The following is a 25,722-nucleotide window of genomic DNA, read 5'->3' as shown; positions in this document are numbered from 1 at the left end:
GACTGTTGCAGCGTATGCCCAAAGCATCTGCACCAGCCCCCGCCCTTGCCGGCGCCACTCACTGAGAACTACAGCAACATCACTTCCGGATCATGGCGTGATGTCACTTCCGGCTGACATAAAGACATCACTGTCACCGGCCATGATGACTTCACTTCCCCCGGCACAGTGGACACGGCTGGGGAAGGAGACCAGCCACGCAGCCACCATCTTGGGCCAGGCAGCAGTCAACATGGAGTGCCCCTGATGACGTTGAGAATTACATGGTCAACACGGATGATGACCAGGCTGCCCTACCGACACTCCCCACACCTCTGGGTGCCATCACCTGCCGCACACTGCACCTCACGACTGATGTCGATGTGGTCAACACGTGCAATGACCAGGCCACCCTATCAATGCTCCCCACACCTCCGGAGGCCATCAGCTACTGCACTCTGCACCTCACAACTGATGTCGATGTGGTCAACACGGGTAATGACCAGGCCACCCTATCGACACTCCCCATCCCTCTGGATAGCGACGACTCCGACTCCAAGATGATCCTGGCTTGTACCACACTGACCAGGGTCATCCCCCACGATCTCGGGCGCTCGATGATGGACGTGCGAGTCAACAGGCAGGTAACAAAGTGCCTGTTAGACAGTGGCAGCACCAAGAGCTTCATTAACCCGAGCGTGGCCCACTCCCTAAGGTTAAAGGTTCTCCCCACCACCCGCTCGATGGCCCTCGCTGCCAAGGATGACTGTTGGTACCCTAGGGCACTGCTCGGTCGATATAACGGTGGGAGGGAAGACTTGCACAGGATTCAGGCTCCTGGTCATGCCCAAACTCTGCACACCACTCCGCCTGGGCCTGGATTTCCAGTGCCACCTGCAGAGTGTCACCCTTGCCTTTATGGGGCCCCAACCTCCACTCACATTGCACAGCACACCAACCCAGCCCCGGCCAACCTGCGCTTCTCCACACTGCACATCACCCCACCGGCGCTCTTTCCACATCTTGTGCTAGGCTGCAAGCTGATCGCCACCAGAAGTAGGTGCTATTGCGCTGCAGACATTGACTTCATCAATGGTCAATGAGATAGCTTGCTACCGGGTTTTCTCCAAGATTGGCCTGAAGTTGGCGTATCACCAAATCCCTATCCACCCTAAGGACAAGGCCTACACCGCCTTTGAGGCAAATGGGTGCCTGTACCAGTTCCGCTGGGTTCCTTTTGGGGTCACGAACGGGGTCTCCGTCTTCCAGCGGGAGATGGATTGCATGGTAGACCAGCACAAGCTGAAGGCGATGTTCCCATATCTGGATAACGTCACTATCTGCGGCCGTGACCAGCAGGACCACGATGCTAACCTGTAAAAAATCCTCCAGATGGCTGCGGAGCTGAACCTCACTTACAACAAGGAGAAGTGTGTGTTCAGCACCACCCGCCTCACCATCCTGGGGTAAATCATGGCCCATGGAGTCGTCGGCCCAGATCCGGAAAGGATGCGCCCATTAATGGAGTTACCCCTCCCCCCACACTAAAGGCCCTCTGCAGGTGCCTAGGACTGTTCTCTTATTACTCGCAGTGGATCCCTCGCTTCTTGGACAAGGTCTGTCCACTGGCCCAACCCACAACTTTTCCCCTCTCACCTGAGGCGCAGGCAGCCTTCACCTGCATCAGGCAAGACATCACAGATGCCATGATGTGGCTGTGGATGAGGACTCCCAGGTGGAGAGCGATGCCTCCGAGGTGGCCCTCGCTACTACCCTCAACCAAGGGAGGCGCCCCATCGCCTTCTTCTCCAGGATCCTCCGTGGCTCCGAACTAGGGCATTCTGCCATTGAAAAGGAGGCCCATGTGATTGTGGAAGCGGTCCACCACTGGCGCCACTACCTGGCCGGCAGGAGATTCACGCTTCTCACAGGCCAGCGGGCCATGGCGTTCATGTTTAACACTACCCACAAGAGCAAGATCAAAAATGACAAGATCCTGCACTGGAGAGTCAACTTGGCAACCTATAGCTACAACATCCAGTACCGCCCCGCGAAGTTTAACGACTCCCCTGATGCCCTCTCTCGCACCTATGCATCTATGCATGACAACAGGTTGCAGGCATTGCATGAGTCCCTCTGTCATTTGGGAGTCACCCAGTTGTACCATTTTGTTAAGTCCCGAAATCTGCCGTACACCATCAGGGACGTCAGGGAAATGACCGAAGCCTGTCGGGTCATTGTGGAGTGTAAATCCCGCTTATTCCGACCCTCCGACCCCCCCACCCCCAGGCCCACATTTTAAAAGCTACTTGGCTTTTCGAGCGTCTCAACATGGACTTCAAAGGGCCACTGCCTTCCACGATTTGAAACATCTACTTCCTCACGGTAGTGGATGAGTACTCACACTTCCCTTTCGCCATCCTTTGTCCGGACACCTCCACAGCCACCGTCATCAGGGCCTTGGGGCAGATTTTCACCATGTTTGGCTACCCTGCCTTCATCTACATCAACCGGGGGTCTAGTTTCATGAGCGACGAGCTGCGCCAGTACCTAATGGTGAGGGGCATCGCGACCAGTTGCATGACAAGCTATAACCCGAAAGGCAATGGGCAATTTGAACTCGAGAATGGGGTGGTCTGGAAGGCAGTCCTCCTGGCTCTCAGGTCAAAAGGGTGGGCCGTTGAGTACTGGCAGGACACCCTGCCCGAGGCGCTCCATGCCATTGGGTTACTGCTGTGCATGGCTACCAATGAGGCCACTCACGAACTTCTGTTCTCATTCCCCAGAAGGTCGGCGACTGGAATTTCACTCCCAGCATGGCTCACGTCCCCGGGAAGCATGTTCAGACACACAAGGACGAAGCCCTGGTGGAGCAGGTTTTCCTCTTTCATGCAAACCATAACTACGCTTACGTTAGGTTCGGCAGTGGCAGGGAGGACACCATCTCAACCAGGGACCTGGCACCAGCAGGAGCACCCACCACACCACGCCACCCTCCAACCCAGGGCAATGCCGACCGGGCATACATCCCCGTCCCCAGGCAACAGGGCCTCCTTGACCACTAGGGGCCCACTTCAGCCTTAGGAGACGAACCCACCCCCCCCCACCCATCCAATATGACCCGCATACATCGACCCCGGCCCCCCTAGCCACCCCTCTGCGCGGCACCACACCAGCCACACACATTCCTGCCGCCAGCCCCCCACTTCCCCTCTGACCAGTGACCAGGAGCCAGTGCTACAACGGTCACAGAGACCCCGGTGGCCGCTGAATCATCTCAACCTGTAAATATTGTATGTATATAGTGGGTGCAATTCCTTATTACTGCTCACCCCCCCCCCCACCCCCCCGGGACAATTTTAAAGAAGGGGGTGAATGTGGTGGTACACCACCGGCCTTCTGCAGGGGGAAACCTCTGTACCTGCAGGAGTGTAAGGGGACAGGACAACACCTGGCTGGCTGTCAATCAGTCGGCGTGAAGGGATCAAGGTCCACCCAGTCGGGTGACAATCACCCTCTGGGATACAAGCCTGCGCCGGCATCCCGAGGCCTCACTCAGAGTTGCTGCAGCCACAGCCAGCCTGGCTCTGTGGAAATCTTTGTGGATTAAAGCCTGTTGTACAGTCTTTATCTTTGTGCGTGTCTGATTCTGGCTAACAGTGCGCCACACTTGCAGACCAGCCTTTTTCAACCTTGGTTCAGCATAGTCCCCTAGGTCTCTGCTCAAAATTTACGGGCCCCCACCCCAGTCAAGTTTTCATTTTCCATACTTCTTTCCTACCAATTACATAAAAACAAATAATATTCATGTTACTAAGGGGAAAAGAAGACAAGGCTTTTACTTTAATGTGCTGTGGCCCCTGTTGAGAATGGCTGCCCCAAACACACACACACTTCTGTTTCACCAGCAAACCTACTAACCCACCCTTCCACTTCTTCATCCTTAAAAAAAGAATCTCAAAGAGGAGGGTCCTCTGAACAGATTCCGGCAGAACACACTGGTCATCAACTTCCATACAGAATACGAACCATCTGTTCCTTCAAAGTATGGCCGCCTTAGCTTCCATGATTAAAAACCTATGCTAAAATATGAATAAACTGGGCTGAAATATACCTTTGATCTCAGGTCCATTCTTAAGTAATTCATAAGTATGAGAATTGCAGTAGTCACTCGCATGTTGCATAATTACGAGCACAGTTCAAACCACAAACTATGTGATGAGTACATGCAAACCATCAGAAACAGGGCAAGAGGAAAAAGGGAAATAACCTAAATGATTTCTGTCTGACTGGCGAGATGCAAATAAATCAACTGATTGCAAGACCAGTAAACAAACCCAATGTTCCATCAACCTCTATCCCACACTATACCCTGCTTCTGCTGTTGACCAAAGCAAAGTTTATTTTGGCATGCAATGTAAAAAGTAATTACAGGTTGCTTAGCCCTCATCCAAAATGCATGGGAGCAGAAGTGTTTCAGATTTTGGAATAATGTACTTAGACTAACTAAGCTGCACAATAGCATCAGCAGAACACTGGTATCGACTGTTAAACAACCACAACCACGAGGTTGTGTTTTAATCAAGAGAGTATTTTATTTTTTTCCACACACAATAGTATTACTGGTCATGTTACACTCAGACATGCCATTTTAGATGGATATGAATTTCAGATTTCACATGGAAATAATCTTTTGTACTTACCTTGATTTAGAACCATTTTGCCTATTTCAAGATCAGTCATTTTCAAAAATCTTTATATCACAGAGACCCCGGTGGCCGCCGAATCATCTCAACCTGTAAATATTGTATATATATATATATATATATATATATTTATATATAGTGGGTGCAATTCCTTGTTACTGCTCACCCCCCCACCTCCCCGGGACAATTTTAAAGAAGGGGGTGAATGTGGTGGTACACAATGAGCAAAAAAAAGCAAGTAATGCACATGGGTATGGCAATGACCACAGTTGGTAACAAACAGGCGCCAACAGAGTGTCAGAGCCCACATGGGTAAGTGAGCTCCGGTGTGGAATTTTCCACTTGTGGCGACATGTCGGCACTTAAAACATTTCGGATTTTGGAGCATTTCGGATTTTAAGATAAGGGGCACTCAATCTGTATCAGCACTAAGTAAACATTCCAAAATAAATGAAAATCAAGCCAAAATTGTGCTGAATTATCACTCGTACATTTTCAGTGCTGGGTTTTGGAACGGTTACATCGATTGTTTCTCTTTTCATAAATTCTCTCTAACCTACAGAGTCTTTCTAGCAGTTTTGTTTTTGTTTCAGATTTCTGGAATCTGCATATTATTATTTTTCTATTAAGGATGATTTTCACACTGTTCTGAGTCTGGCTGCAGGTGACTCCACATCTATTTGGTTAACACTTGCTTGTGATCTGGCAGACATTAATAAAATGGCAGTGGTCAGAACATTTTTTTTCCTTTTCAACATAGGAGACCATTTGGCCCTCAGATCTTCCTAGTTTTATGAGCATTGCCATCTATGCCATTCACCACTTATTTCCCATTTTCTTTCACACATCCAACAGCACCATCCTGACTCTTCTACCATTTGTACACACTGTAGAACCATAGACCTTTGCCCTTCTGGTCTATTATTCTGCCTAGTCCCAGCGACCTGACCTCAGCCAATAGTCCTCCAAACCCCTCTCAACCATGCACCTGTCCAAATTTTTCTTAAATGTTAAAACATTTTAAGCATTCACCACTTCAGCTGGTAGCTCATTCCACACTCCCACTACTCTCTGTGTGAAGTTCCCATTAATGTTCTCCCAAAACCTTTCCCCTTTCATCCTTAACCAATGTGTTTGTATCTTACCTAACCTCAGTGGAAAAAGATGACTTACATTTAGTCAAGAAGCATGCCTTTGGGATGGAGGAGGAAGGTAGAAGACCAAGGGAAATTCACATGGTCACAGAGAAAACACATACCATACAGGCAGCAGTGGAGGTCATAATTCAAGTTCAATCAAGCACTGGAGCAGTGAGGCAGTAATTCTTCAGGTTGTGCCAACGTGCCCCTTAAAAAAAATCCTGAATGCTCTACCTCTGACATTTAAGCTTCTACCACAGCACGTATTACAGACATCAGTAATTGAAGATAGTGGGGGGGATGCGGTGGGAGTTTTTAAAAAAAGATTTCTACTGTACCTTTCAGGAGTAAAATTATGATGCCATTAAAATCTGCAAAACACTTTTTCCAAGTGAAAGACTGATATGAATTTAAAAGATTCAAGTTGAAGATGTGCAATTTTCCTCTTTTGTTGAATTGCCAAAAAAAAATCAAATTTGCTGCTTCAGTACTTTAATTTTGATATTTAAGAAAAATATAAGGGTACCGAAAGAAAGCATCAAAAAAAAAAGGAAGAATTAAAATTGCTGGTTGGTCTCCCCACTTCCCGGCTTTATTTGTCTAATGTTTTATTGTCACTAGGCCCTGCTGTTGCCCTTCCTGCCCATTTCTTTTTGTTCTTGATATCTATCCTTTCCTACCTTAGTCTCCAAAAGGGACCCAACCTGAAATGTTGACCATCTTTCATGGATGTGTAAAAACAGAAATGCTGGAAGGACTTGGTAGGTCTAACAGCATCCATAGGAGGAAAAGATATATAACTGATGTTTCAGGCCTTAGCCCTTCTTCAGAGTATGAGTAAAATGCAGGCAAGAATGTGAATTAAAAAGGCTGGCAAGAGGGAAGAATTGGCAGGGGGAGAAGTACAGACTAACAGACAAAAGGTGTGTAATTGGATATGGATGGGACACCCAAGAGAGGGAAAGTAAGAAATGACTGGGGGAGGGGATTCTTTGAGACTCTGTGAAAGCAGAGCTGAGAAAGAGAGAGACAGGGTGTGCGAGTGAGCCAGTACAAGTGCACAAGACAGGTCACAAGGGCGAGCCAGGGTGCGAGAGTGCGAGAGAGACAGGGCGGGCAAGCGCGAGAGAGGGGTGTGAAAGGGAGAAAGACAGAGTGTGTGTGTGTGTGTGTGTGTAAGAGTTATGATGTTTCTCTTTCTTTTATTACAATAAATAATCTTTTAAAACACTAGATTTATTAACTAAGAAAATAACACTAAGAAACAGAACATACACATGCCAGACCACATGTGGAAGCATCCATCTTGAATCTACCCAAGATGCAACATTCTCCAGATGCTGCACTCTGTGGGGGTGGGGGGGTGGAAACAAAATACAGAAATTAGAAAAGTTGATGTTAATACTATCCAGTTGGAGGGTACACAGACTGAATATGAGGTGTTGTTCCTCATATTTGCAAGTGATCTCAGTCTGGGAGTGCGCGAGACCATGGACAGAGATGCCGGCAAGGGAATACAGCAGGATTTGAAATTAGTGCCCACTGAGAATCCCCACTTTGCAGCAGACAAAACCAACATGCTCAAAGTGATCTCCTGGACTGCGTCCAGTCTCTCTAACGTAGAGGAACTACAATGGGAGCACTGAATGCAGTGTATGACCCCTGCAAATTCGCAAGTGTTGCTTCATTCATTAGGATTGTTTGGGGCTCAAAATGGTGGTGAGGGAGGAGGTGTGGGTGCAAGTGGAGTATCCCCTGCTATTAGTGGGGTTGGTAATAAGAGGTGATTGGTGGGAAGGGAGGAATAGTCACAGAAGTAGCAATCTCTGCAGAAAGGAGAAATGAGAGGAACAAGGAAGATGTGTCTGTTGGTGGGATCATGTAGCCAGTGGAGAAAATGGCGGAGGATGATATTTTGGATGCATAGGCTGGTGGAGTGGTAGGTGAGGACAAGGGGAATGCAGTTCTGTTGCACATGGGGGGGGCGCAGGACCCAGGGCAGACATATGGGTAATGCAAGATATGCAGATGAGGACAGAGTTAATGGTGGTAAAGGAGAAGCCACGTTGTTTGAAGATCTGGCATGGAAGACTGCAGATGCAATGGAGATGGAGGAATTGATTGAAAATATTAGAATCCTTACAGCGAACACAGTATGGAAGTGTAGACAAGGTAGCTTCTACAATGACATTGTCAACAGACTTTCTTGTTTCTTTCCATGGAAATCACCCGACCCGCTGAAGTCCTCCAGCTTCTCATTGTTTGTTCAAAATTGCAGCATCCACAGAACTTGTGTTTCTCCAGATTAAAATTCCTGTTTGATTAATACATTTTAAGTGCCTTCAAAATACTATGCTTCAAAATACTATTCTTCAAATACTATAAATTGGAAATGTTAAGGGTGACACAATTGCACAACTGTTAACACCACTAATTCACAATTCTGACAGCTTAGACTTGATCCAGATCTTGGACATACTCTGGGTAATGCTTGTGCATTCTCCTTGTGACTATGTAATTCTTCATTGAGCACTCAGGTTTCATCTTACTCTAAAGAAATGCTGGTTGGTAGGTTCATTTGGCTGCTGTAAATTACTCCCAGTGAAGATCGGTGGCAGGAGAATGAGAGTGCCAAGGGGAAGGGGTTTTGGATGGGAGTGTGAAAGGAAAAATGTGATCAACATTGATGGGGGCTTGATGGTTGGCAGTGACATGATAGATCATGGCAACACATCCTTCAGTCTATGTCTCTATTCTGTGATTAATCAGCTGCCAGTACTCCTTAAAAAAATGAGATACATTAAATCCCCTGGAGTCCTGCACCTATATTTGATTGGTAGATGCTAGATAAGTGTGTTTTCTGGTGGAATGAGACACTCTTAAAATGCCTAACTAATACCCTGCATTAAGAATAAACAGTTTAAAAGACAAAAATACAATACTGTACTTACAATGAACAAACCTCACTTGTATGATATATAAACTTTAAAAGAATTTTACTTTAATCTTAGTCATAGTCTTTGAAAATATTTAACAGCATCTGCAGGTTCCTCCCCTTGCACGGAACTGCCCGAAAGACTAACAATAACATTTAGATAATTAACACCCCCCACCCCCCTAAATTAACAGATGAAGCCTTTGACCGGGGTGACTCTTCCTAAGCAGGGATAAAGAGGCTTTTTAAAAGAGTCACCCCAACAATGAGTGACACCATTGATGTTTCACACAACTTTATTCAAACAGCTGTTACGAGCAAAGCTTGATCAAGGCCCTCTGCTGGCTGAAGATTTGCCCCCATCTTCACCAAAAGTTTGTATAACTTCAGAGAACATATTTTTACAATTTTAAACTTGTGCATTTATTATCTATTATTTTATTTGTATTTGTTTTAATTTTTAAAATGCATTCTGCTCAATTTCTTTTGCTGGTTACTTTATTTTGTGCAGAACAAACAATTGTTTGATTTTTTTTGAATATTTTATTTTAATTTTGTGGCTATATAAGTATCAAGAATTAATCATTACAGATACATAAAGTGAAAAAAATTATTGATACCGGTTATTCACGTTTCCAACTAAACCCATCCCTCCTCCCCACCCCCGAAATGAGTCCCCAAGATAGAAGGAAGATAGAAAATAGAAGAAATAAATAAAATTTTTGAAAAAATAAAATAGAAGAAAAATAAAGAAAAAGTGAATAAAGAAAAAGAATCACAAAAGAAAGAGGATCTGTCGGGATCTGGAATCCATTTCCAAAAGTCTAGCTCTTTTTCTTACAAGGATCACAAATAAAGGAAAACAGGGACATAAAGACACAAGAACAGAATAAGTACCTTAAAAATACAACCCTAAATTATGAAAATATGTTCAAACACATGTTACATTTCTTTCTTAAATTGTAATTAATTTTCTCCAGAGGAACACAACTATTCATTTCTACATTCCATCAGGCTATGTCCAGAAGGGAATTACACTTTCAGGTAACTGCAATACATTTCCTGCTCACTACCAATATAAATTCAGGAAATTCTAATTGGTACTTAGAGAGCCTCATTTTAGGTCTTAGATTCACAAATCTTCCTTGGAGAAACAATTCTGAACTTTGTGGCAATTGTTTTCCAATGATTTGGTTTAATAAAATTCTTAAATTTTCTCTTTAGTGCATGACCAGGTAGAATGTACATTTGTATCGTCCCCATCAGTCAGTGGTATGATCTCACTCTTGTCCCAGTTTATTTTGTACCCAGAGACCCTCTCATTATCTTTCAATTGTAAATGCAACCTTTGTAGAGAAGTTTCAGGCACCGTCAGATATATTAATACATCATCTTCGAAAAGACTAATCTTATGTTCATCTTGGTGAATTCTGAATTCCTTAATGTCTAGGTCCCATCAAATAATTTCTGCCAAGGCTCTATAGCCAGAAGAGAGCTGGTGATAGCGGACATTCTTGTCTGCTAAATCGATAGTGGGAATGTTGGAGGTACTTGACCATTTGTCACAACTCTAGCCTTAGGTTCGTTATGTAGGGCGTGAATCCAGTTTATAAAATTTTGACCTGCTCCAAATTTCTCAAATACTTTAAATAAAAAGTCCCTCTACAGTCTATCAAAGGCCTTTTCTGCATCCAAGACAACTGCCACACTTAATTCACCTCTTTTCTGGGCCAAATGAATTATACTAAGCAATCTTGTTACATTATCTGCTGATTGTCTTTTCTTTACAAATCCTGCTTGGTCCTTGTTTATCAATTTGGACAAATATTTTGCCAATCTATTTGCCAAAGGTTTGGGTAGTATTTTATATTCCTTATTTAACAAAGAAATCAGCCTATATGATGACAGTTCCAATGGATCCCTATCCTTCTTAGGGATTACTCTTATTATTGCTGTTGAGAAGGGTTCCGGCAAAGTATGTGATCCAACTGCTTAGTCCAATGCCTTCATAAAGAGAGGGATTAATAAATCCTTAAATTTTTTATAAAATTCTGATGGAAAACCATCTTCACCAGGAAATTTATTAATATGCAATGAATTTAATGCCTCCTCTATCTCCAGTTGATTAAAGGGGGCATTAAATTCCATCTGTTCAGCCAAATGCAAAATTGGCAAAGCCAATTGTGACAAATTATCATTTATGTTATTGACATCTCCTTGAGATTCCAATTTATATAATTTAGAGTAAAATAATTTAAAGGCCTGATTAATTTCGTGTGGTTTATAAGAGATTCTATTTGGCTTCTTTCTCAATTGCATTAATTGTTCAAGAAACCTATTCTATTTTCAGTTGCCAAGATAAGACCTTGTGAGCTCTTTCCCCCAGCTCATAAAATCTTTGTCTTGTTCTCATTATTGCTTTTTCCATCTTGTAAGTTTGTAGTTATACTCGAGCTTTTTGTTGATAATTGCTCTTCGCTTCCATTCTGAGCTTCTCAACTGTAGGTCCTTCTCCAACTAATGTATTTCTTGTTCTAATTTGCCTACCTCCCTTGTATATTTTTTTAAACTTTGGAAGTATAACAAATTATTTGACCTCTTAAGTAAGCTTTTAAAGTATCCCATAGAGTAAATTTGTTGGCAATAGAATGAGAGTTGAACTCAGAAAATTCCAGTACGTCTCCAAATAAAGTCACAAAATTCAGATCTTCTCAACAGCATTGGATTGAAACACTACCTGTATACTTATGCCTTGCATATCAGGCATGTCAATTGATATCAGTAGCAGTAAATGATCTGACAGAACCTTGCCTTGTATTCAATTTCCATGATTCTATCCTGTAAATGCACTGATAGTAAAAATAGATCTATCCTGGAGTATGAACCATGTCTACTAGAATAAAAGGAATAGCTTCTTGTCTCAGATGCAATTTCCTCCAGGGGTCCACTAAGTTCAGTTCTCTTATTGAAACTAAGGTAGCATTAGCCATCCTAGTCCTGGTTACAGCTCTTGTTGATTTATGCAAAACAGGATCCAGACAAGAATTAAAGTCCTCCTCCACTATTATGTTTTGGTGTGCATCTGCCAATTGAAAAAGGTTTCCTTTATAAACATTTCATCATCTATATTCTGAGCATATAAATTTAACAGAATCCAAGATTCAGAATATATCTGACTGTGAACCTTTACATGTCTACCTGCCGGATCAGTTGTGACATTTTGGATTACAGCTGGAAGATTCTTCTTTAAGATTGCTACTCCTCTTGCTTTAGAATTGTAAGTTGATGCTATGACCTGGCTTACCCCAATCTCTTTTCAATTTCTGATGATCCTTGTCAATTAAATGTGTTTCCTAAAGGAAGGCCAGATCTACTCCCATCTTTTTTTAAGAAATTACTTTCTTCTCTTTTTTTCATAAACAGGGTTGCTTAAACCATTAAGATTAATACTGACAGACTTTACCACATTTACTCTTATCACAGATGATCATCGTGTCCATATCTATCATCATCTTCTCATCTGCCCAATTTCTCTCCCCCAGAGATCCCAATATCCTTTTCTTGCAGCTTTGGCCCCAGATTTGCCAACAGTTGCCAACAGAAAAGAATAAAGTAGAATAGAGAAAATAAAATAGAGAAAAGAGAAAGACAAATAGATACTATCATATCTATGTAAAAAAAAACCAAAAACATAAATCACCTCCCTATCAGTGTTGAGAAATAACTTCTAAACACTACCCAAATTATTACTGCGGGCTGCGGCTAGTGGACAAATTCTATCAACTCTTAAATCCAGCAACTGATTAACCAAGTCCCTAGCATGTTTAATGTCCATAAAGAATCTATTTTCACTGTTTAGAATCATGATCTTCAGTGGTGTGAGATGACATAAAATAAAATAATAACCCTTCCCCCCCCCCCCCCCCCGCCCACCCACCACAGAGAGTTCTTTATAGGATTAAATTCCCGTCTATGCCTCAAAAGCGATGCACTAATAGTTGGATAAAAGAAAATCTTTTCTCCTTCATATTCCTTCAATAAAGGTGTTCCCCTTTCCTTCGCTCCTTTAAGAATCTTCTCACGATCTTGAAATCTTACACATTTAATCAGTATTGAATGAGGTTTCTGGCCTGGAGGGGGAGGGGGCATAGATATTCTGTGCACTCCATTTTATCCTGCTTCAATATTCTCAGTATCCAGTTTTGAAAATATGTTATTGCATTAGCACCTTCAGTTCCTTCCTTGAGACCTACAATTTAAACATTAGTTCTCCTGGGGAAGAAAAACATATGTTTATGTGGTGCAGCATTAGTGGCAGTGCACGGCAGGGATATGATAAAGGGGAGGGCCTCCGGTAATACCTCCTTCCAGCAGGAGACTGGGAGGCCCTTTGACTGCAAGGCCAGGAGAACCATCTTCCAGACCATAGCATTCTCCCTCTTCACTTGCCAGTTAACCCTAGGGGTTGTAATTGGTTGTCCTTCCCGTGGCAATGCCTCTGGCCAACAGGTACTGGTGCAGTTCATCACTCATAAAGGAAAGCCCTGGTCACTGTGGATACAACTGGTGAAGCGAAATTGAGTGAAAAAGCTGCGCCGGGCCTTGATGACTGTGGCAGCGGTCATGTCTGAGCAGTGGATGGAAAATGGAAAGTTAAGGAAGTATGTGTTACAGTCTATGAAGGGCAGAGGTCCTTTAAAGTCAACACTAAGTCACTCAAAGGGGCAAGTAGCTTTAATAAGTTGTGCCCTGTCTGGCTGGTAGAAATGCGGCTTGCACTCAGCACAGACCTGACAGTTCCTTGTTGTGGTATGGCAGACAGTGTGCTTTGATGAAGTGAAAGAACCCACCGCCACTTCCAACCGGGGGCCCCCCCACCGCCACTTCCAACCGGGGGCCCCCCCACCGCCACTTCCAACCGGGGGCCCCCCCACCGCCACTTCCAACCGGGGGCCCCCCCACCGCCACTTCCAACCGGGGGCCCCCCCACCGCCACTTCCAACCGGGGGCCCCCCCACCGCCACTTCCAACCGGGGGCCCCCCCACCGCCACTTCCAACCGGGGGCCCCCCCACCGCCACTTCCAACCGGGGGCCCCCCCACCGCCACTTCCAACCGGGGCCCCCCCACCGCCACTTCCAACCGGGGCCCCCCCACCGCCACTTCCAACCGGGGGCCCCCCCACCGCCACTTCCAACCGGGGGCCCCCCCACCGCCACTTCCAACCGGGGGCCCCCCCACCGCCACTTCCAACCGGGGCCCCCCCACCGCCACTTCCAACCGGGGCCCCCCACCGCCACTTCCAACCGGGGCCCCCCCACCGCCACTTCCAACCGGGGCCCCCCCACCGCCACTTCCAACCGGGGCCCCCCCACCGCCACTTCCAACCGGGGCCCCCCCACCGCCACTTCCAACCGGGGGCCCCCCCACCGCCACTTCCAACCGGGGCCCCCCCACCGCCACTTCCAACCGGGGCCCCCCCACCGCCACTTCCAACCGGGGGCCCCCCCACCGCCACTTCCAACCGGGGGCCCCCCCACCGCCACTTCCAACCGGGGGCCCCCCCACCGCCACTTCCAACCGGGGGCCCCCCCACCGCCACTTCCAACCGGGGGCCCCCCCACCGCCACTTCCAACCGGGGGCCCCCCCACCGCCACTTCCAACCGGGGGCCCCCCCACCGCCACTTCCAACCGGGGGCCCCCCCACCGCCACTTCCAACCGGGGGCCCCCCCACCGCCACTTCCAACCGGGGCCCCCCCACCGCCACTTCCAACCGGGGCCCCCCCACCGCCACTTCCAACCGGGGCCCCCCCACCGCCACTTCCAACCGGGGCCCCCCCACCGCCACTTCCAACCGGGGCCCCCCCACCGCCACTTCCAACCGGGGCCCCCCCACCGCCACTTCCAACCGGGGCCCCCCCACCGCCACTTCCAACCGGGGCCCCCCCACCGCCACTTCCAACCGGGGACCCCCCACCGCCACTTCCAACCGGGGCCCCCCCACCGCCACTTCCAACCGGGGCCCCCCCACCGCCACTTCCAACCGGGGCCCCCCCCACCGCCACTTCCAACCGGGCCCCCCCCACCGCCACTTCCAACCGGGGCCCCCCCACCGCTGACCGCCCCCCCACCGCTGACCGCCCCCCCACCGCTGACCGCCCCCCACCGCTGACCGCCCCCCCACCGCTGACCGCCCCCCCACCGCTGACCGCCCCCCCACCGCTGACCGCCCCCCCACCGCTGACCGCCCCCCCACCACTGACCGCCCCCCCACCGCTGACCGCCCCCCCACCGCTGACCGCCCCCCCACCGCTGACGGCAAGCAGCGACTCCCAAAACTTACCTTTGGCTGCAGGAAGCAACACCAACTCCCCGACAGTTTTTCAGGCCCAACTGTTTGCATGACGTCATCACGCAGGTCTCCACTGTCTACATTACAAGTCTCTGTATCAATAACCCTTGACCAGGACATCCCCCAACCCCTCACAAAAGCAATGGGATTGATTAAAGTGCATGGACACTATACCACTTACTTATTTGACTCGGGGTCAAATGACAGTTTTATCCCCCCGGACCTGGCCCACCGTTGCGAACTAGCTATTCTCCCCACTACACAGAGAATTGCATTAGCGACCAGGTTGCTCTCAACTGGGGTAAAGAGGTTCTGCGTGGTGACCCTGAAAGTCCAGGGCATCACGTTCAAAGACGTCAAACTATTAGTCCTTCCCCAATTGTGCGCCCTGCTCTGCTGGGACTGGATTTTCAGTGCCAGTTTCAAACCATTTCCCTGCACTTTGGGGTGGCTCAGGCTCGACTCTCTGTCTGTAACCATTCCACCCAGGAAACCTCCTGCCAGCGGCAGCCCGAGTCACCCACCCCCACGCCCTGGGGCCTCACCTGTAGTGTCTCCATCCTCTGAGTTGCTCCACCAGCACTTTTCGCAAATCTCCCCCTGGCTGGAAGTCTGTGGCCACCAAAAGCCGGCAATATAGTTATGAACACAGGAAATTTATCACAAGCGAGATGTGCAGACTGCTGTATGAGGGCATTATTGAACCTAGCTCAAGTCCATGGAGGGCCCAGGTAGTGGTTGTTAAAAACAGGGAGAAGCAGTGGATGGTGGTTGACTACAGCAAACAATCAACCGCTTCACGCTCCTGGACATGTACCCCCTTCCACGGATCACAGATGGGGTGAATCAGATCACCCAATATTGTGAATTTTCCACCAGTGACTTGCGTTTGGCCTATCATCAGCTCCCGAATCCGCCGAGAAGACCGACCTTTCACCACCTTCGAAGCGAATGGGCAGCTGTATCAATTCCTCAGGGTACCCTTTGGGGTCACAAACAGCGTCGCGGTCTTTCAGCGAGAAATGGACCGGATGGGGACCAGAACGGGCTGACTGCTACTTTCCCCTATCTGGACAATGTCACCATCTGCGGCCATGACACGGAGGATCATGATGCCAACCTTGAGAAATTTTTTCAGACTGCAATTCGGCTGAACTTGACCTACAATTTCGACAGTGTGTCTTCCGGACCACTTGGCTTGCAATTCTGGGCTGTGTGGTGGAGAACGGGGTGGTTATGCTGGACCCTGACCACATGCATCCCCTCATGGACTTGCCCACCCCCCCACCCCCCACACCAAGAAGGCACTCAGACGCTGCCTGGGTTTTTTCTCTTACTATGCCCAATGGGTTCCACACTATGCTGACAAGGCACGGCCACTCATCAAGGTTCTACACTATGCCAACAAGGCATTGCCATTCATCAAGACCACCTCCTTACCCTTGTGAACTGATGCCAGAGCGACCTTCGACTGCATTAAATCTGACATCGCTGCTGCAACGCTGCACGCCATCGATGAGTCCATTCCGTTCCAAGTTGAAAGTGATGCTTCTGACTTTGCACTGGCAGCCACTTTGAACCAGGCTGGCCGGCCAGTAGCCTTCTTCTCCAGAACCCTCCAGGGTCCTGAGAGCCGACACTCCTCTGTCGAGAAGAAGGCCCAGGCCATAGTCAAAGCAGTATGTCACTGGAGACACTACCTCACTGGCAGGCGCTTTATGCTGCTGACCGACCAACGCGCGGTCTCCTTCACGTTTAGCAATACCCAGCAAGGAAAGATCAAGAATGACAAAATCACCAGGTGGAGAATCGAGGTCTCCACCTTTAATTATGACATACTGTATCGGCCAGGTAAACTGAATGACCCGCCAGATGCGCTCTCCAGGGGGATTTGCGCCAATATACAACTGGACAGGCTGCAGAAACTCCATGAGGAGCTCTGTCATCCAGGGGTCACTAGGTTCACGCACTTTGTCAAAGCTCGCAACCTGTCCTACACTATCGAGGAGATTCGCTCCATGACCCAAGCCTGCCCAGTGTGCGATGAATGCAAGCCCCACTTCTTCTATCTGGAGAACAACCACGTCATCAAAGCCACCCGCCTCTTTGAGCGTCTCAGCGTAGACTTCTAAGGGCCCCTACCGTCGACCAACCATAACACCTACATCCTTACAGCCATCACCGAGTACTCCCGCTTCCTGTTCACTGTGCCCTGCTTGGACATGACTGCCTCCTCAGTTATAGAGGCCCTGTATAGCATCTTCGCCATCTTTGGGTATCCCAATTACATCCATCGTGACAAGGGGTCCTCGTTTATGAGCGCAGAGCTGCGGCAGTACTTTCTGGAGCATGGTATTGCTTCAAGAAGGACCACGAGCTATAACCCATGTGGTAATGGGCAAGTCGAAAGAGTGAATGCCACTGTCTGGAAAGCGGTTACGCTTGCCCTCCGGTGCAAAGGTCTCCCCACCGCTCGCTGGCAGGATGTGCTCACTAGTGCCCTACACTCCATCCACTCCCTCCTATGCACCGCGACCAATGCAACCCACCATGAAAGGATGTTCTCCTTCCCGAGGAAATCAGAGTCGGGTACGACCATACCGGCATGGCTCACGGTCCAATCCTTTTACAACGCCACATCCAGTACTCTAAGAATGACCCTTTGGTTGACCAAGTGGCTCTGCTCCATGCGAACCCGCATTATGCCTACGTTGAGTACCTGGACGGATGTGAGGACACAGTCTCGGTAAGGGACCTAGCCCAAGCCGGATCAGGCGCAGCAGTGCCTTTAACCCAACCTCCCCCTATTCCTTCTCCCCCAGGTAATGTGCTTGAATAGAAGGACCAGCACCACCCCACCAGCTAAGGCCAGACTGTCGACAATGCCGTTGGGGAATTGAGCGAAGCAGTGGCCGCACCCTACAGGCCTGCCGGCAACACGACTCCGGTGATCCCAATCCCAGTGCCACAGCGGTCACGCTGGATGGTCAGGCCCCCTGACCAGTACAGCCCCTAACCTCCATCCACCCTGGGGTCAGTTCTCAAAGAAGGGGTGAATGTGATAGTACAGATTCTATCACCAATGTGTGTATGTGCATATGTACAAATGGTAGTGTAGGATGACTGTGATTGGCTGAGAGTGTAGCCACACCTACTGGCTGGTCTTAAAGGATTGCTCCTAGCCAGACCAGGTCATTCTGGACTGGTCGACCTACATGGGATATGCTCCAGTCTTTAAGTTAATAAAAGCCTTGGTTTGGATCAACAAGTCTTTGGTTCTTTCGATGCGCACTACACTGTGATTGTAGTAAAAACACAGAAAATGGTGGAGGAATTCAGCCAGTCTTGCAGCATTCATAGGAGGCTCCAAAAGATGCTGAAAGATTGGCAGAGTTCCTTCAGCATATGCTGTGTGACTTTACTTATGAGTTTCTGAATGAGTGTTGAAACAAAGGCTGGTAGGAGATGATATCTGATGACATTTAAATAAAGGCTATGGAACCAGGTGGAGGAGAGAGTTGATATTGAGGCAGGTAGATGATGGGTGAAACCAAACAAGGAGAGATGGGGCAAGATGGGCGCAGAGAGAACCAGAGGAGAGTCAGCAATGTGTCCAGGTAATTGGGCTGTAGGCTACTCAAGTGGAATATGTGCTGCTCTTCTTCTGCTTTCAGTTTGCCCTCATTGTGTCACTGGAGAAGGCAGAAGACAAACAGAGTAACAAAGGAACAGAAGAAAAGGTTGAAAAAACATGCATCCAGAAGTTCAGAATGGCTGCTCCAGACTGAACAAATGCAGAGAAGGAAATATCAAGGGGACAAAATACAGTAGAGCTAGTTCTAGGAGGTATATGCGAACCTCTGCCTCACCTGGAAGGGCTGTTTCGGTCTCAGGACAGTAGCCAGGATGGTGGGGGGGGGGGGGGGAGGGGGGTGGGGGGAGGGGGGTGGGTGGAGGAAAGAGATACAAGGGTAAGTGTTGCACCTCCTATGGTTGAAAGGGAAAATGTCAGGGCATAGGATGGGGTTAGTTGGAATGGATAAGCAGACCTAGGCGTCACACAGTTAACAGTACTTGTGGAAAAAAGGGTGGGAAAGGAGAACATACAGCTGGTGGTGTTAGCTCTTTGAAGCTGGCAGAAAAGCAAGGAGGTGGAAGCAACATTTCCTGACAGAGGACGTCGAAGAAGTCAGAGTGGAAAGCCACATTTTGAGAACAGATGTGACAGAGAAGGAGAAACTGGGGGAAGGACATGACTTTGTGACAAGCGAAACAAATGAGCGGTGTAGTTGAGAAGCTTCATGGGTTTATAGTAAATCCAATTCCAGCATCCAAAGTTCCCTGTGTCTGGACTCAATAATGTTGATTGAAACTCAGTTTTATCTTATGATCCTCTCTATTAATTCCGCCATAACGTTCAAATTGTCCAACATCCAGTATAGGATAAGCAGCGCTCTTCTGCAGTGAAAACGAAGCTCACATTTACTCCACTAGCCTGAACATATGCTTTTATGTTTACATCACACATCTCTGACAATGTTAGATCACCTCAGCTGAAACCTTCAAGTGTCCCTATTAGTTTAGGCTGGCTATTCCAATTCAATGCAATTTTTTTTAAAAAATGCAGCAGATGCTGGAAATGTGAAATAAAACAGAAAATGCTGGAAATACTCAGAAGGTTAGGCAACTCCACTGGAGAAGGGCATGAAATAAATGTTTCTTATAGGTAGGTAGAGCGCAATAGACGAATTGAGAACTGCTGGTTACAGACAGTGAGAGATGGATGGGGCCAATTGAACTGCATCGTCAGGCTTTTAAAGTGACATTGAAAATCAGGTCCCAGTAGCACAGCAGTGGAGAGCTGCAACATCACCAAAAATTTCAAGTCTTTATAGTCTGCACCTCATACAGTCTGAGTCATTATGCAGTAACCCCAGACAGCTGCCGTATGTGACTTTGAGGCCAAGGAGACCATTTAGTTTACTGGCCTTAGAACAAGAGAGTAGTGCTGCACCGTGTCGGGATGAATGAACTCTCTGTGCTCCCACTATTGAACAGGCAAGTCGTCACATGGCCATTCACCTGAATATCCATCATTGACCTGGCGAGCTGATGCAGGCTGTCCTGGTCAAATGTGATAAAGGCTAGTGTCAAACCATTGCATGTTGCTGCGGCGGAAAGATCCTATGCTGATTCAGAAGATGGCAAGGTCCAAGATGGCAGCCCTGACAGCTCAATCGCGGTACTGCTGAGTCCTGAAGATGACACCAAAGATGGCAGACTCACGACTCACATGAGGCACTTCTAGTTCCCAGTGATGGCGGAATCCAAGATGGCAGCCCCCATGCGGCACTGCTGGGAAGAGGTTTGGATCTACACACCTTAGCATAAGGAGCAGACCGTGTCTTTTGCTGGGCAGCATTTCCTCAGGTGCTTGCCCAGACTGCAGAAGTAGCACTTAGGGTGCTCTCGGAGTACAGCAGACATGGTCGCGTCACTGATGGAACCTGGCGATAGTGGTTGAATGCACTCATGGAGGACTGCCGTCGTGGTCAGATCATTAGTGGGGTGACAGGGTGGTGGTGTGTCCAAAGATAGCGACGCCCAGGGTGACCAAAAGGCGGCCGTCTTGTTGGTTGGGTAGCCTTCATATTCTGAAGGGCCATCTCCAGCATACCTGCCAGCTCAACTGTTCTCCACAGGCTGAGCTCCTCTTGCTCCAATAGTATTTGGCATATGAAATTTGACCTGATCCCTGTAACATAGGCATCCCTGATTAGGTCCTCCATGTACTCCACAGCCAACATGGCCTTACATTCACAGGCCCTTCCAAGGGTTCTCAGGGCCTGGAGGTACTTGCCGTTTGACACCCTGGGCCACTGCTTTCGGGTCACCAGGAGATGCTTGGCATAGACTTTGTTAATTTTTAACAGATACTGGCCCTTTAGAATGTCCATGGCCTCCTAATATGAAGCAGCATCCCTGATCATCGAGTACACCAGGGTGCAAACTTGGGAATGCAGTGCCTGTAATTTGTCAGTCTCTGACTGCACAGTGGCTGAAGATGCCTTCAGGAATGCCTTAAAACAGCGTAACCAGAGTTCAAAGTTGGTAAATGCCTCCGGTGCTGGAGGGTTGATTTCCAGCTTCTCAGGCTTCAAAATCTGCTCAATTATAGCAAATAAAATTGATGCTCCAATGATTCCAAAAGACTGAAGTTGAGCAAACTGAGAGTTTTTTTTATTTGCTATAGAACAAAGGCACGTCCATGCTGCTCGACTCTGGACAAGTCAATGCAGACAATATCCAAAATAAAAGCGGCAAAACTATTTTAGCTTTCATGAAAGATTTAAATTTGATAGATGTTTGGAGGCGAACACCCTCTCGAACAAGGGACTACTCCTTTTATTCTTCTCCCCTTAATTCTCACACTAGAATTTACCTCTTTTTGTTACCAACACAGTTAATTTTTAGAACATTAGAGTCTGTATAGTTATCCAGAACCCTGTCGGATCATTTGCCTTTGACCCTCTCTATTTTGAGGCCAGAAAAACCAACCAACTGATTATAGATGGTGTTTGAATTCTACCCTACTTCAAAAATAAGAATTTTGTAAGTTTATTAGAGACCAGATAAAGGTATTCTGTGAGATAAACTCTGCTTCCAATAGTTTTACTTTATGGGTCACATTACAAGCCTAAGGGGACAGATAATCTCATGTACAAAAGGTATTAAGAAGAACTACATGGCAGATATAGAAGGACTAGAAACATCAATTCTGAGATTGTAAAAGGAGTTCCAACAGTATATAAAGGAAGTATATAAAGTGCTTGTAAACAAAAAAACCAGAAGCATAATACACTACACACTTATAAAATTGATAAAAACCATTCTAAGAAGTAAGCAAAGATATTATGAACTAGGGGAAAAAGCACGAAGTTTCGCCCTGGTGATTGAAAGTAGAAGAAAGTTCAAGAACAATTAATTCAATTCAGTCTGAAATTCAGTCTCATATAATCCATCAGAAATCAAAGACGCATTTAAACAGTTCTATACAAATCAGAATCACCAGAAGACCTGACTAAGATTAATAATTTCTTATACACTGATGAACTCCCCAAACTTGACCAAGAAGATCAAGAAAATTTGGAACTTCCCTTTACTCAAATAAAATTGAAAAATCATTAGGCTCACTACAGTCCAATAAATCACCAAGGGAGGGTGGTTTCCCACCAGAATTTTACAGACAATTCAATAAATTCAATTCTTATACCCCTCATTATCAATATAACTAATTTAGCATCTAAAACCCAGACTTTCCCCCCCTCCCCCGAATCATTTTCTAGTGCCATAATCTCTACAATTCATAAACAAATAGATCATTAAAAAAAACTCTTCCTTTCAGCCCATTTCATTACTAAACTCACATTATAAATTTATTTCTAAGTCCTTGGCTAACAGGATTGGCCAATACTTGCCAAAATTAATGAATCCAGACCAGGGTGGCTTTATTTTGAAATGCCAATCAGTAAGCAACCACTATGAAAAGTCCAAGGCTGGACCAAGTATCGCTGCGGCTCTGGATGCTGAGAAAGACTTCGACAGACTATTTATTTAGAGTCTTGGGCCAAGTTCTGGTATTGGCAACTGTTTATTAATTAGGCTAAAACTCTGTATCATAGAATCTCGGCAACATTCCCTCTGAGCAGGATGAGTCGACCCTTATCGCCAGAACTTTTTGTCTTGGCTATTGATCTATTAGCAGAGGCAATTAGACAAGAATCGGATATAAAGGGGTTTGAAGTGGGTCAGACAAATCACAACATTAATCTTATGGTAGATGATGTAACCCTGTACTTAAAAGATCCAGTTAATTCTCTCACTAAATTACAGATTTTATTAAAATCTTATGGCAAAGTTTCAGGATACAAGGTGAACTGGGAAAAAGTGAAATTATCCCATTAACAATCTTTGATTACACTGACTACCAGCAAATAAGTCCATTCAAATGACCCTTGGGAGGCATTAAATACCTTGGAATAATGTAGATGATGATCTTCAGAATTTATACAAACTCAATTAACTCCCATTACTTAGTAAAACTGAAGACTTGAGTAGGTGGGTGCCCATCACTCTAATTGGCAGTCATCTGCGTGAGGATAAATATATTGTAGCATCTTTTCCAATCCTTACCCATTCCACAACCCATATCTTTCTTAAACGCCTTAATAAGCATGTTGGGCAATTAATATGGAACTGTAAATACCCAAGAGCATCCATGGAGAAGTTAACATGGGACTATAGATTAGGCAGCATCCAGTTTCCCAGTTTCAAAAAAAATATTTTATTTTGCATCTCAAATAAGATTTATTTCTTCTATTTTTGGGGGTGAGGGGCAGGGTGCTCCCTCTTGGGTGCAAATTACATTACACTCTCTAAAAGATTTTATTTTTAAATGGAATTCCAGAATTATACAGGACAGAGAACCCCATTTTAAATCTCTTGCTTAGAATATGATGGGAGGCTCTGGATTGGTGACACCGAAAACACCTTTAAAGACAAAATGAATTTATACCCATGACTTTTAACAACAAAATTTTGGAAGCTTGGCATCATAATGGAATATAACATCTGGAAGATTGCTATGAAAGAAGGCTTTTCATGTCATTTGAACAGTTTAAGAAATTTGATTTGCCCAACATAGCCTTCTTTTGTTACCTTCAGTTAAGATTCTTCCTTAAGGCCAACTTGGGCCCTGAAATGACTTTACGCGGGACTCAATGAAGTAGAGAAACTACTTCGTGAAGGAAGTGTATATAAATTTATTTCTAAAATGTACTCTTTTTATTGATGAATGAGGGCCGAAAACCAAGTTTACATAAATCCAGAATGAGATGAGTGTCTGATTTAGACATAACAATTGATGAACAACTCTGGGATGTTTGTTGGCCTCTATCAATGCCAGTTATAGACTGGTTCACTATAATTTTCCCCATCAGCAGCATTTCACGACACAGAAATTACACCAACATAAACACGAATTATCAGATATATGTTTTAAGTGCGGTATAGAGGTTGGTTCCTTCTTACATTCTACCTGGCTCTGCATGAAGGTGAGACCTTTGAAAAGGTCACATACAGTCTTAGGAAGGGACATTACACCTTCCTAAAAATCTGGCAGCCTTATTTAGAACATAAGGCTACAATCACTACTGACTAGCCAGCAGACCTCTGTAAAGATTATAACATTGAGGTACTGTATGCTCTGACAATGAGAATTTCCTTTTTTTTTGTTTTTGTTTCTCTTTTGTACAGGGGAAGGGGTGGAGGGATGGGTTTTAGTGACACCTTGTACTTTGTATGGTTGTTGACGGTTAAATATATTAAAAATTATAAATAAAATATTACAAAAAATGTTGACAGAAGTTAACTACCTCTGTTATGGAAAGCAGTATTAATACTAATAGCAGTGACTGGTACAAAACAAAAATTCATAAAGGGGCATGTATAGATTACAACAGGACAGGATAAGAAAGTGATTATTATACATGGAGGATGTACATTTTGTAAACAGGGACATTGTTATATTGAACACATATTCAACACTTAAGAATAATTTGGATAGGAATATTGATGCAAGGGGTTTTGAGGGCTATGGACCAGTGCAGGTTAATGGGACTAGGCGGAATAATAGTTTGGCACAGACCAGATGGGTTGAAGGGCCTGTTTCAGTGCTTTAGTGTTCCATGTTCAAAGGAATCCAAAGATGAAAGACTTCAAGGGTGCAGAAAACAATAAAAGAATGGGTCCAGAGAAGAGGCCAGAGCAGAAAAGATTGGTGGTGATTCAAATGGAATTTGTGAAATCAAAAGGCCATGCAAGATGAATTAAGAGTTGCTTCCATTGTCATCGATGTCAAGACTGCATATGCAAGATGACTGCAGAAAAAAAAACAGATTTGAGGCAAAACTTTATCAAGCAGTAAGTATCTCGCATTTGCTGCCTGAAAGAGCACTGGAAAAGTCAGTCACAGCTTATGAAAGCAAATTAAATAGATACTGTTGAATTCAGGAAAGGAATTCTGATCATTGGGGGATCAGAAGTGAAGAGGGTAAGCAAATTTAAGTTATTGGGAGTCAATATCTTGGAGGATCTTCCCTGGACCCAATACACTAATGGCATCATGAAGAAAGCACATCAGTGCCTCCTATGTCCTCAAGAGTTTGTGGAGGTTTGGCATGGCATTGGAAACCCTGGCAAATTTTTACAAACGTGTGGTGGAAAGGGAGCTGACTGGCTGCATCAGTCTGGTATGGGGACACCAATATCCAAGTGCAAATTACTGCAAATGTTTAGTGGACGCAGTGTGGTAAACCACTGTATGTACACTTTGGCTGTGTTAGTATTTGTTATATAGTTCATCTGGACATGTCCCTTGCTGACTGTGCCTCCTGCCACAGATCTCTGAATAAAGGTGACTGTGTCACAGCTCCCTCCTCAGTCCAGGACAGTCAATCAGCATCGGCGTGCCTCCATTCTATTGTTAATAAAAGCTTATCAGTTTCTATACAAATTCTAGTCTTTTGAAGTAATTGATAGTGCATCAATTT

At 46.1% G+C, this 25,722-nt stretch overlaps 1 protein-coding gene across 1 annotated transcript; it reads left to right on the top strand.

Moving 5' to 3' along the window:
• The first annotated feature begins 13,091 nt into the window (after positions 1-13,091).
• LOC138762359 (uncharacterized) lies at positions 13,092-15,165 on the top strand. Its single transcript, XM_069936128.1, has 2 exons — positions 13,092-13,268; positions 13,603-15,165. The coding sequence occupies exons 1-2, from the start codon at positions 13,092-13,094 to the stop codon at positions 15,163-15,165; spliced, it is 1,740 nt and encodes a 579-aa protein (XP_069792229.1).
• Positions 15,166-25,722: the final 10,557 nt, after the last annotated feature.

This window comes from Narcine bancroftii, chromosome 4 (assembly GCF_036971445.1).
Source record: "Narcine bancroftii isolate sNarBan1 chromosome 4, sNarBan1.hap1, whole genome shotgun sequence".
Taxonomy (NCBI): domain Eukaryota; kingdom Metazoa; phylum Chordata; class Chondrichthyes; order Torpediniformes; family Narcinidae; genus Narcine; species Narcine bancroftii.
The sequence above is the reverse complement of the archived record's forward strand: the minus strand, read 5'-3'. Positions and strand labels throughout refer to the sequence as shown.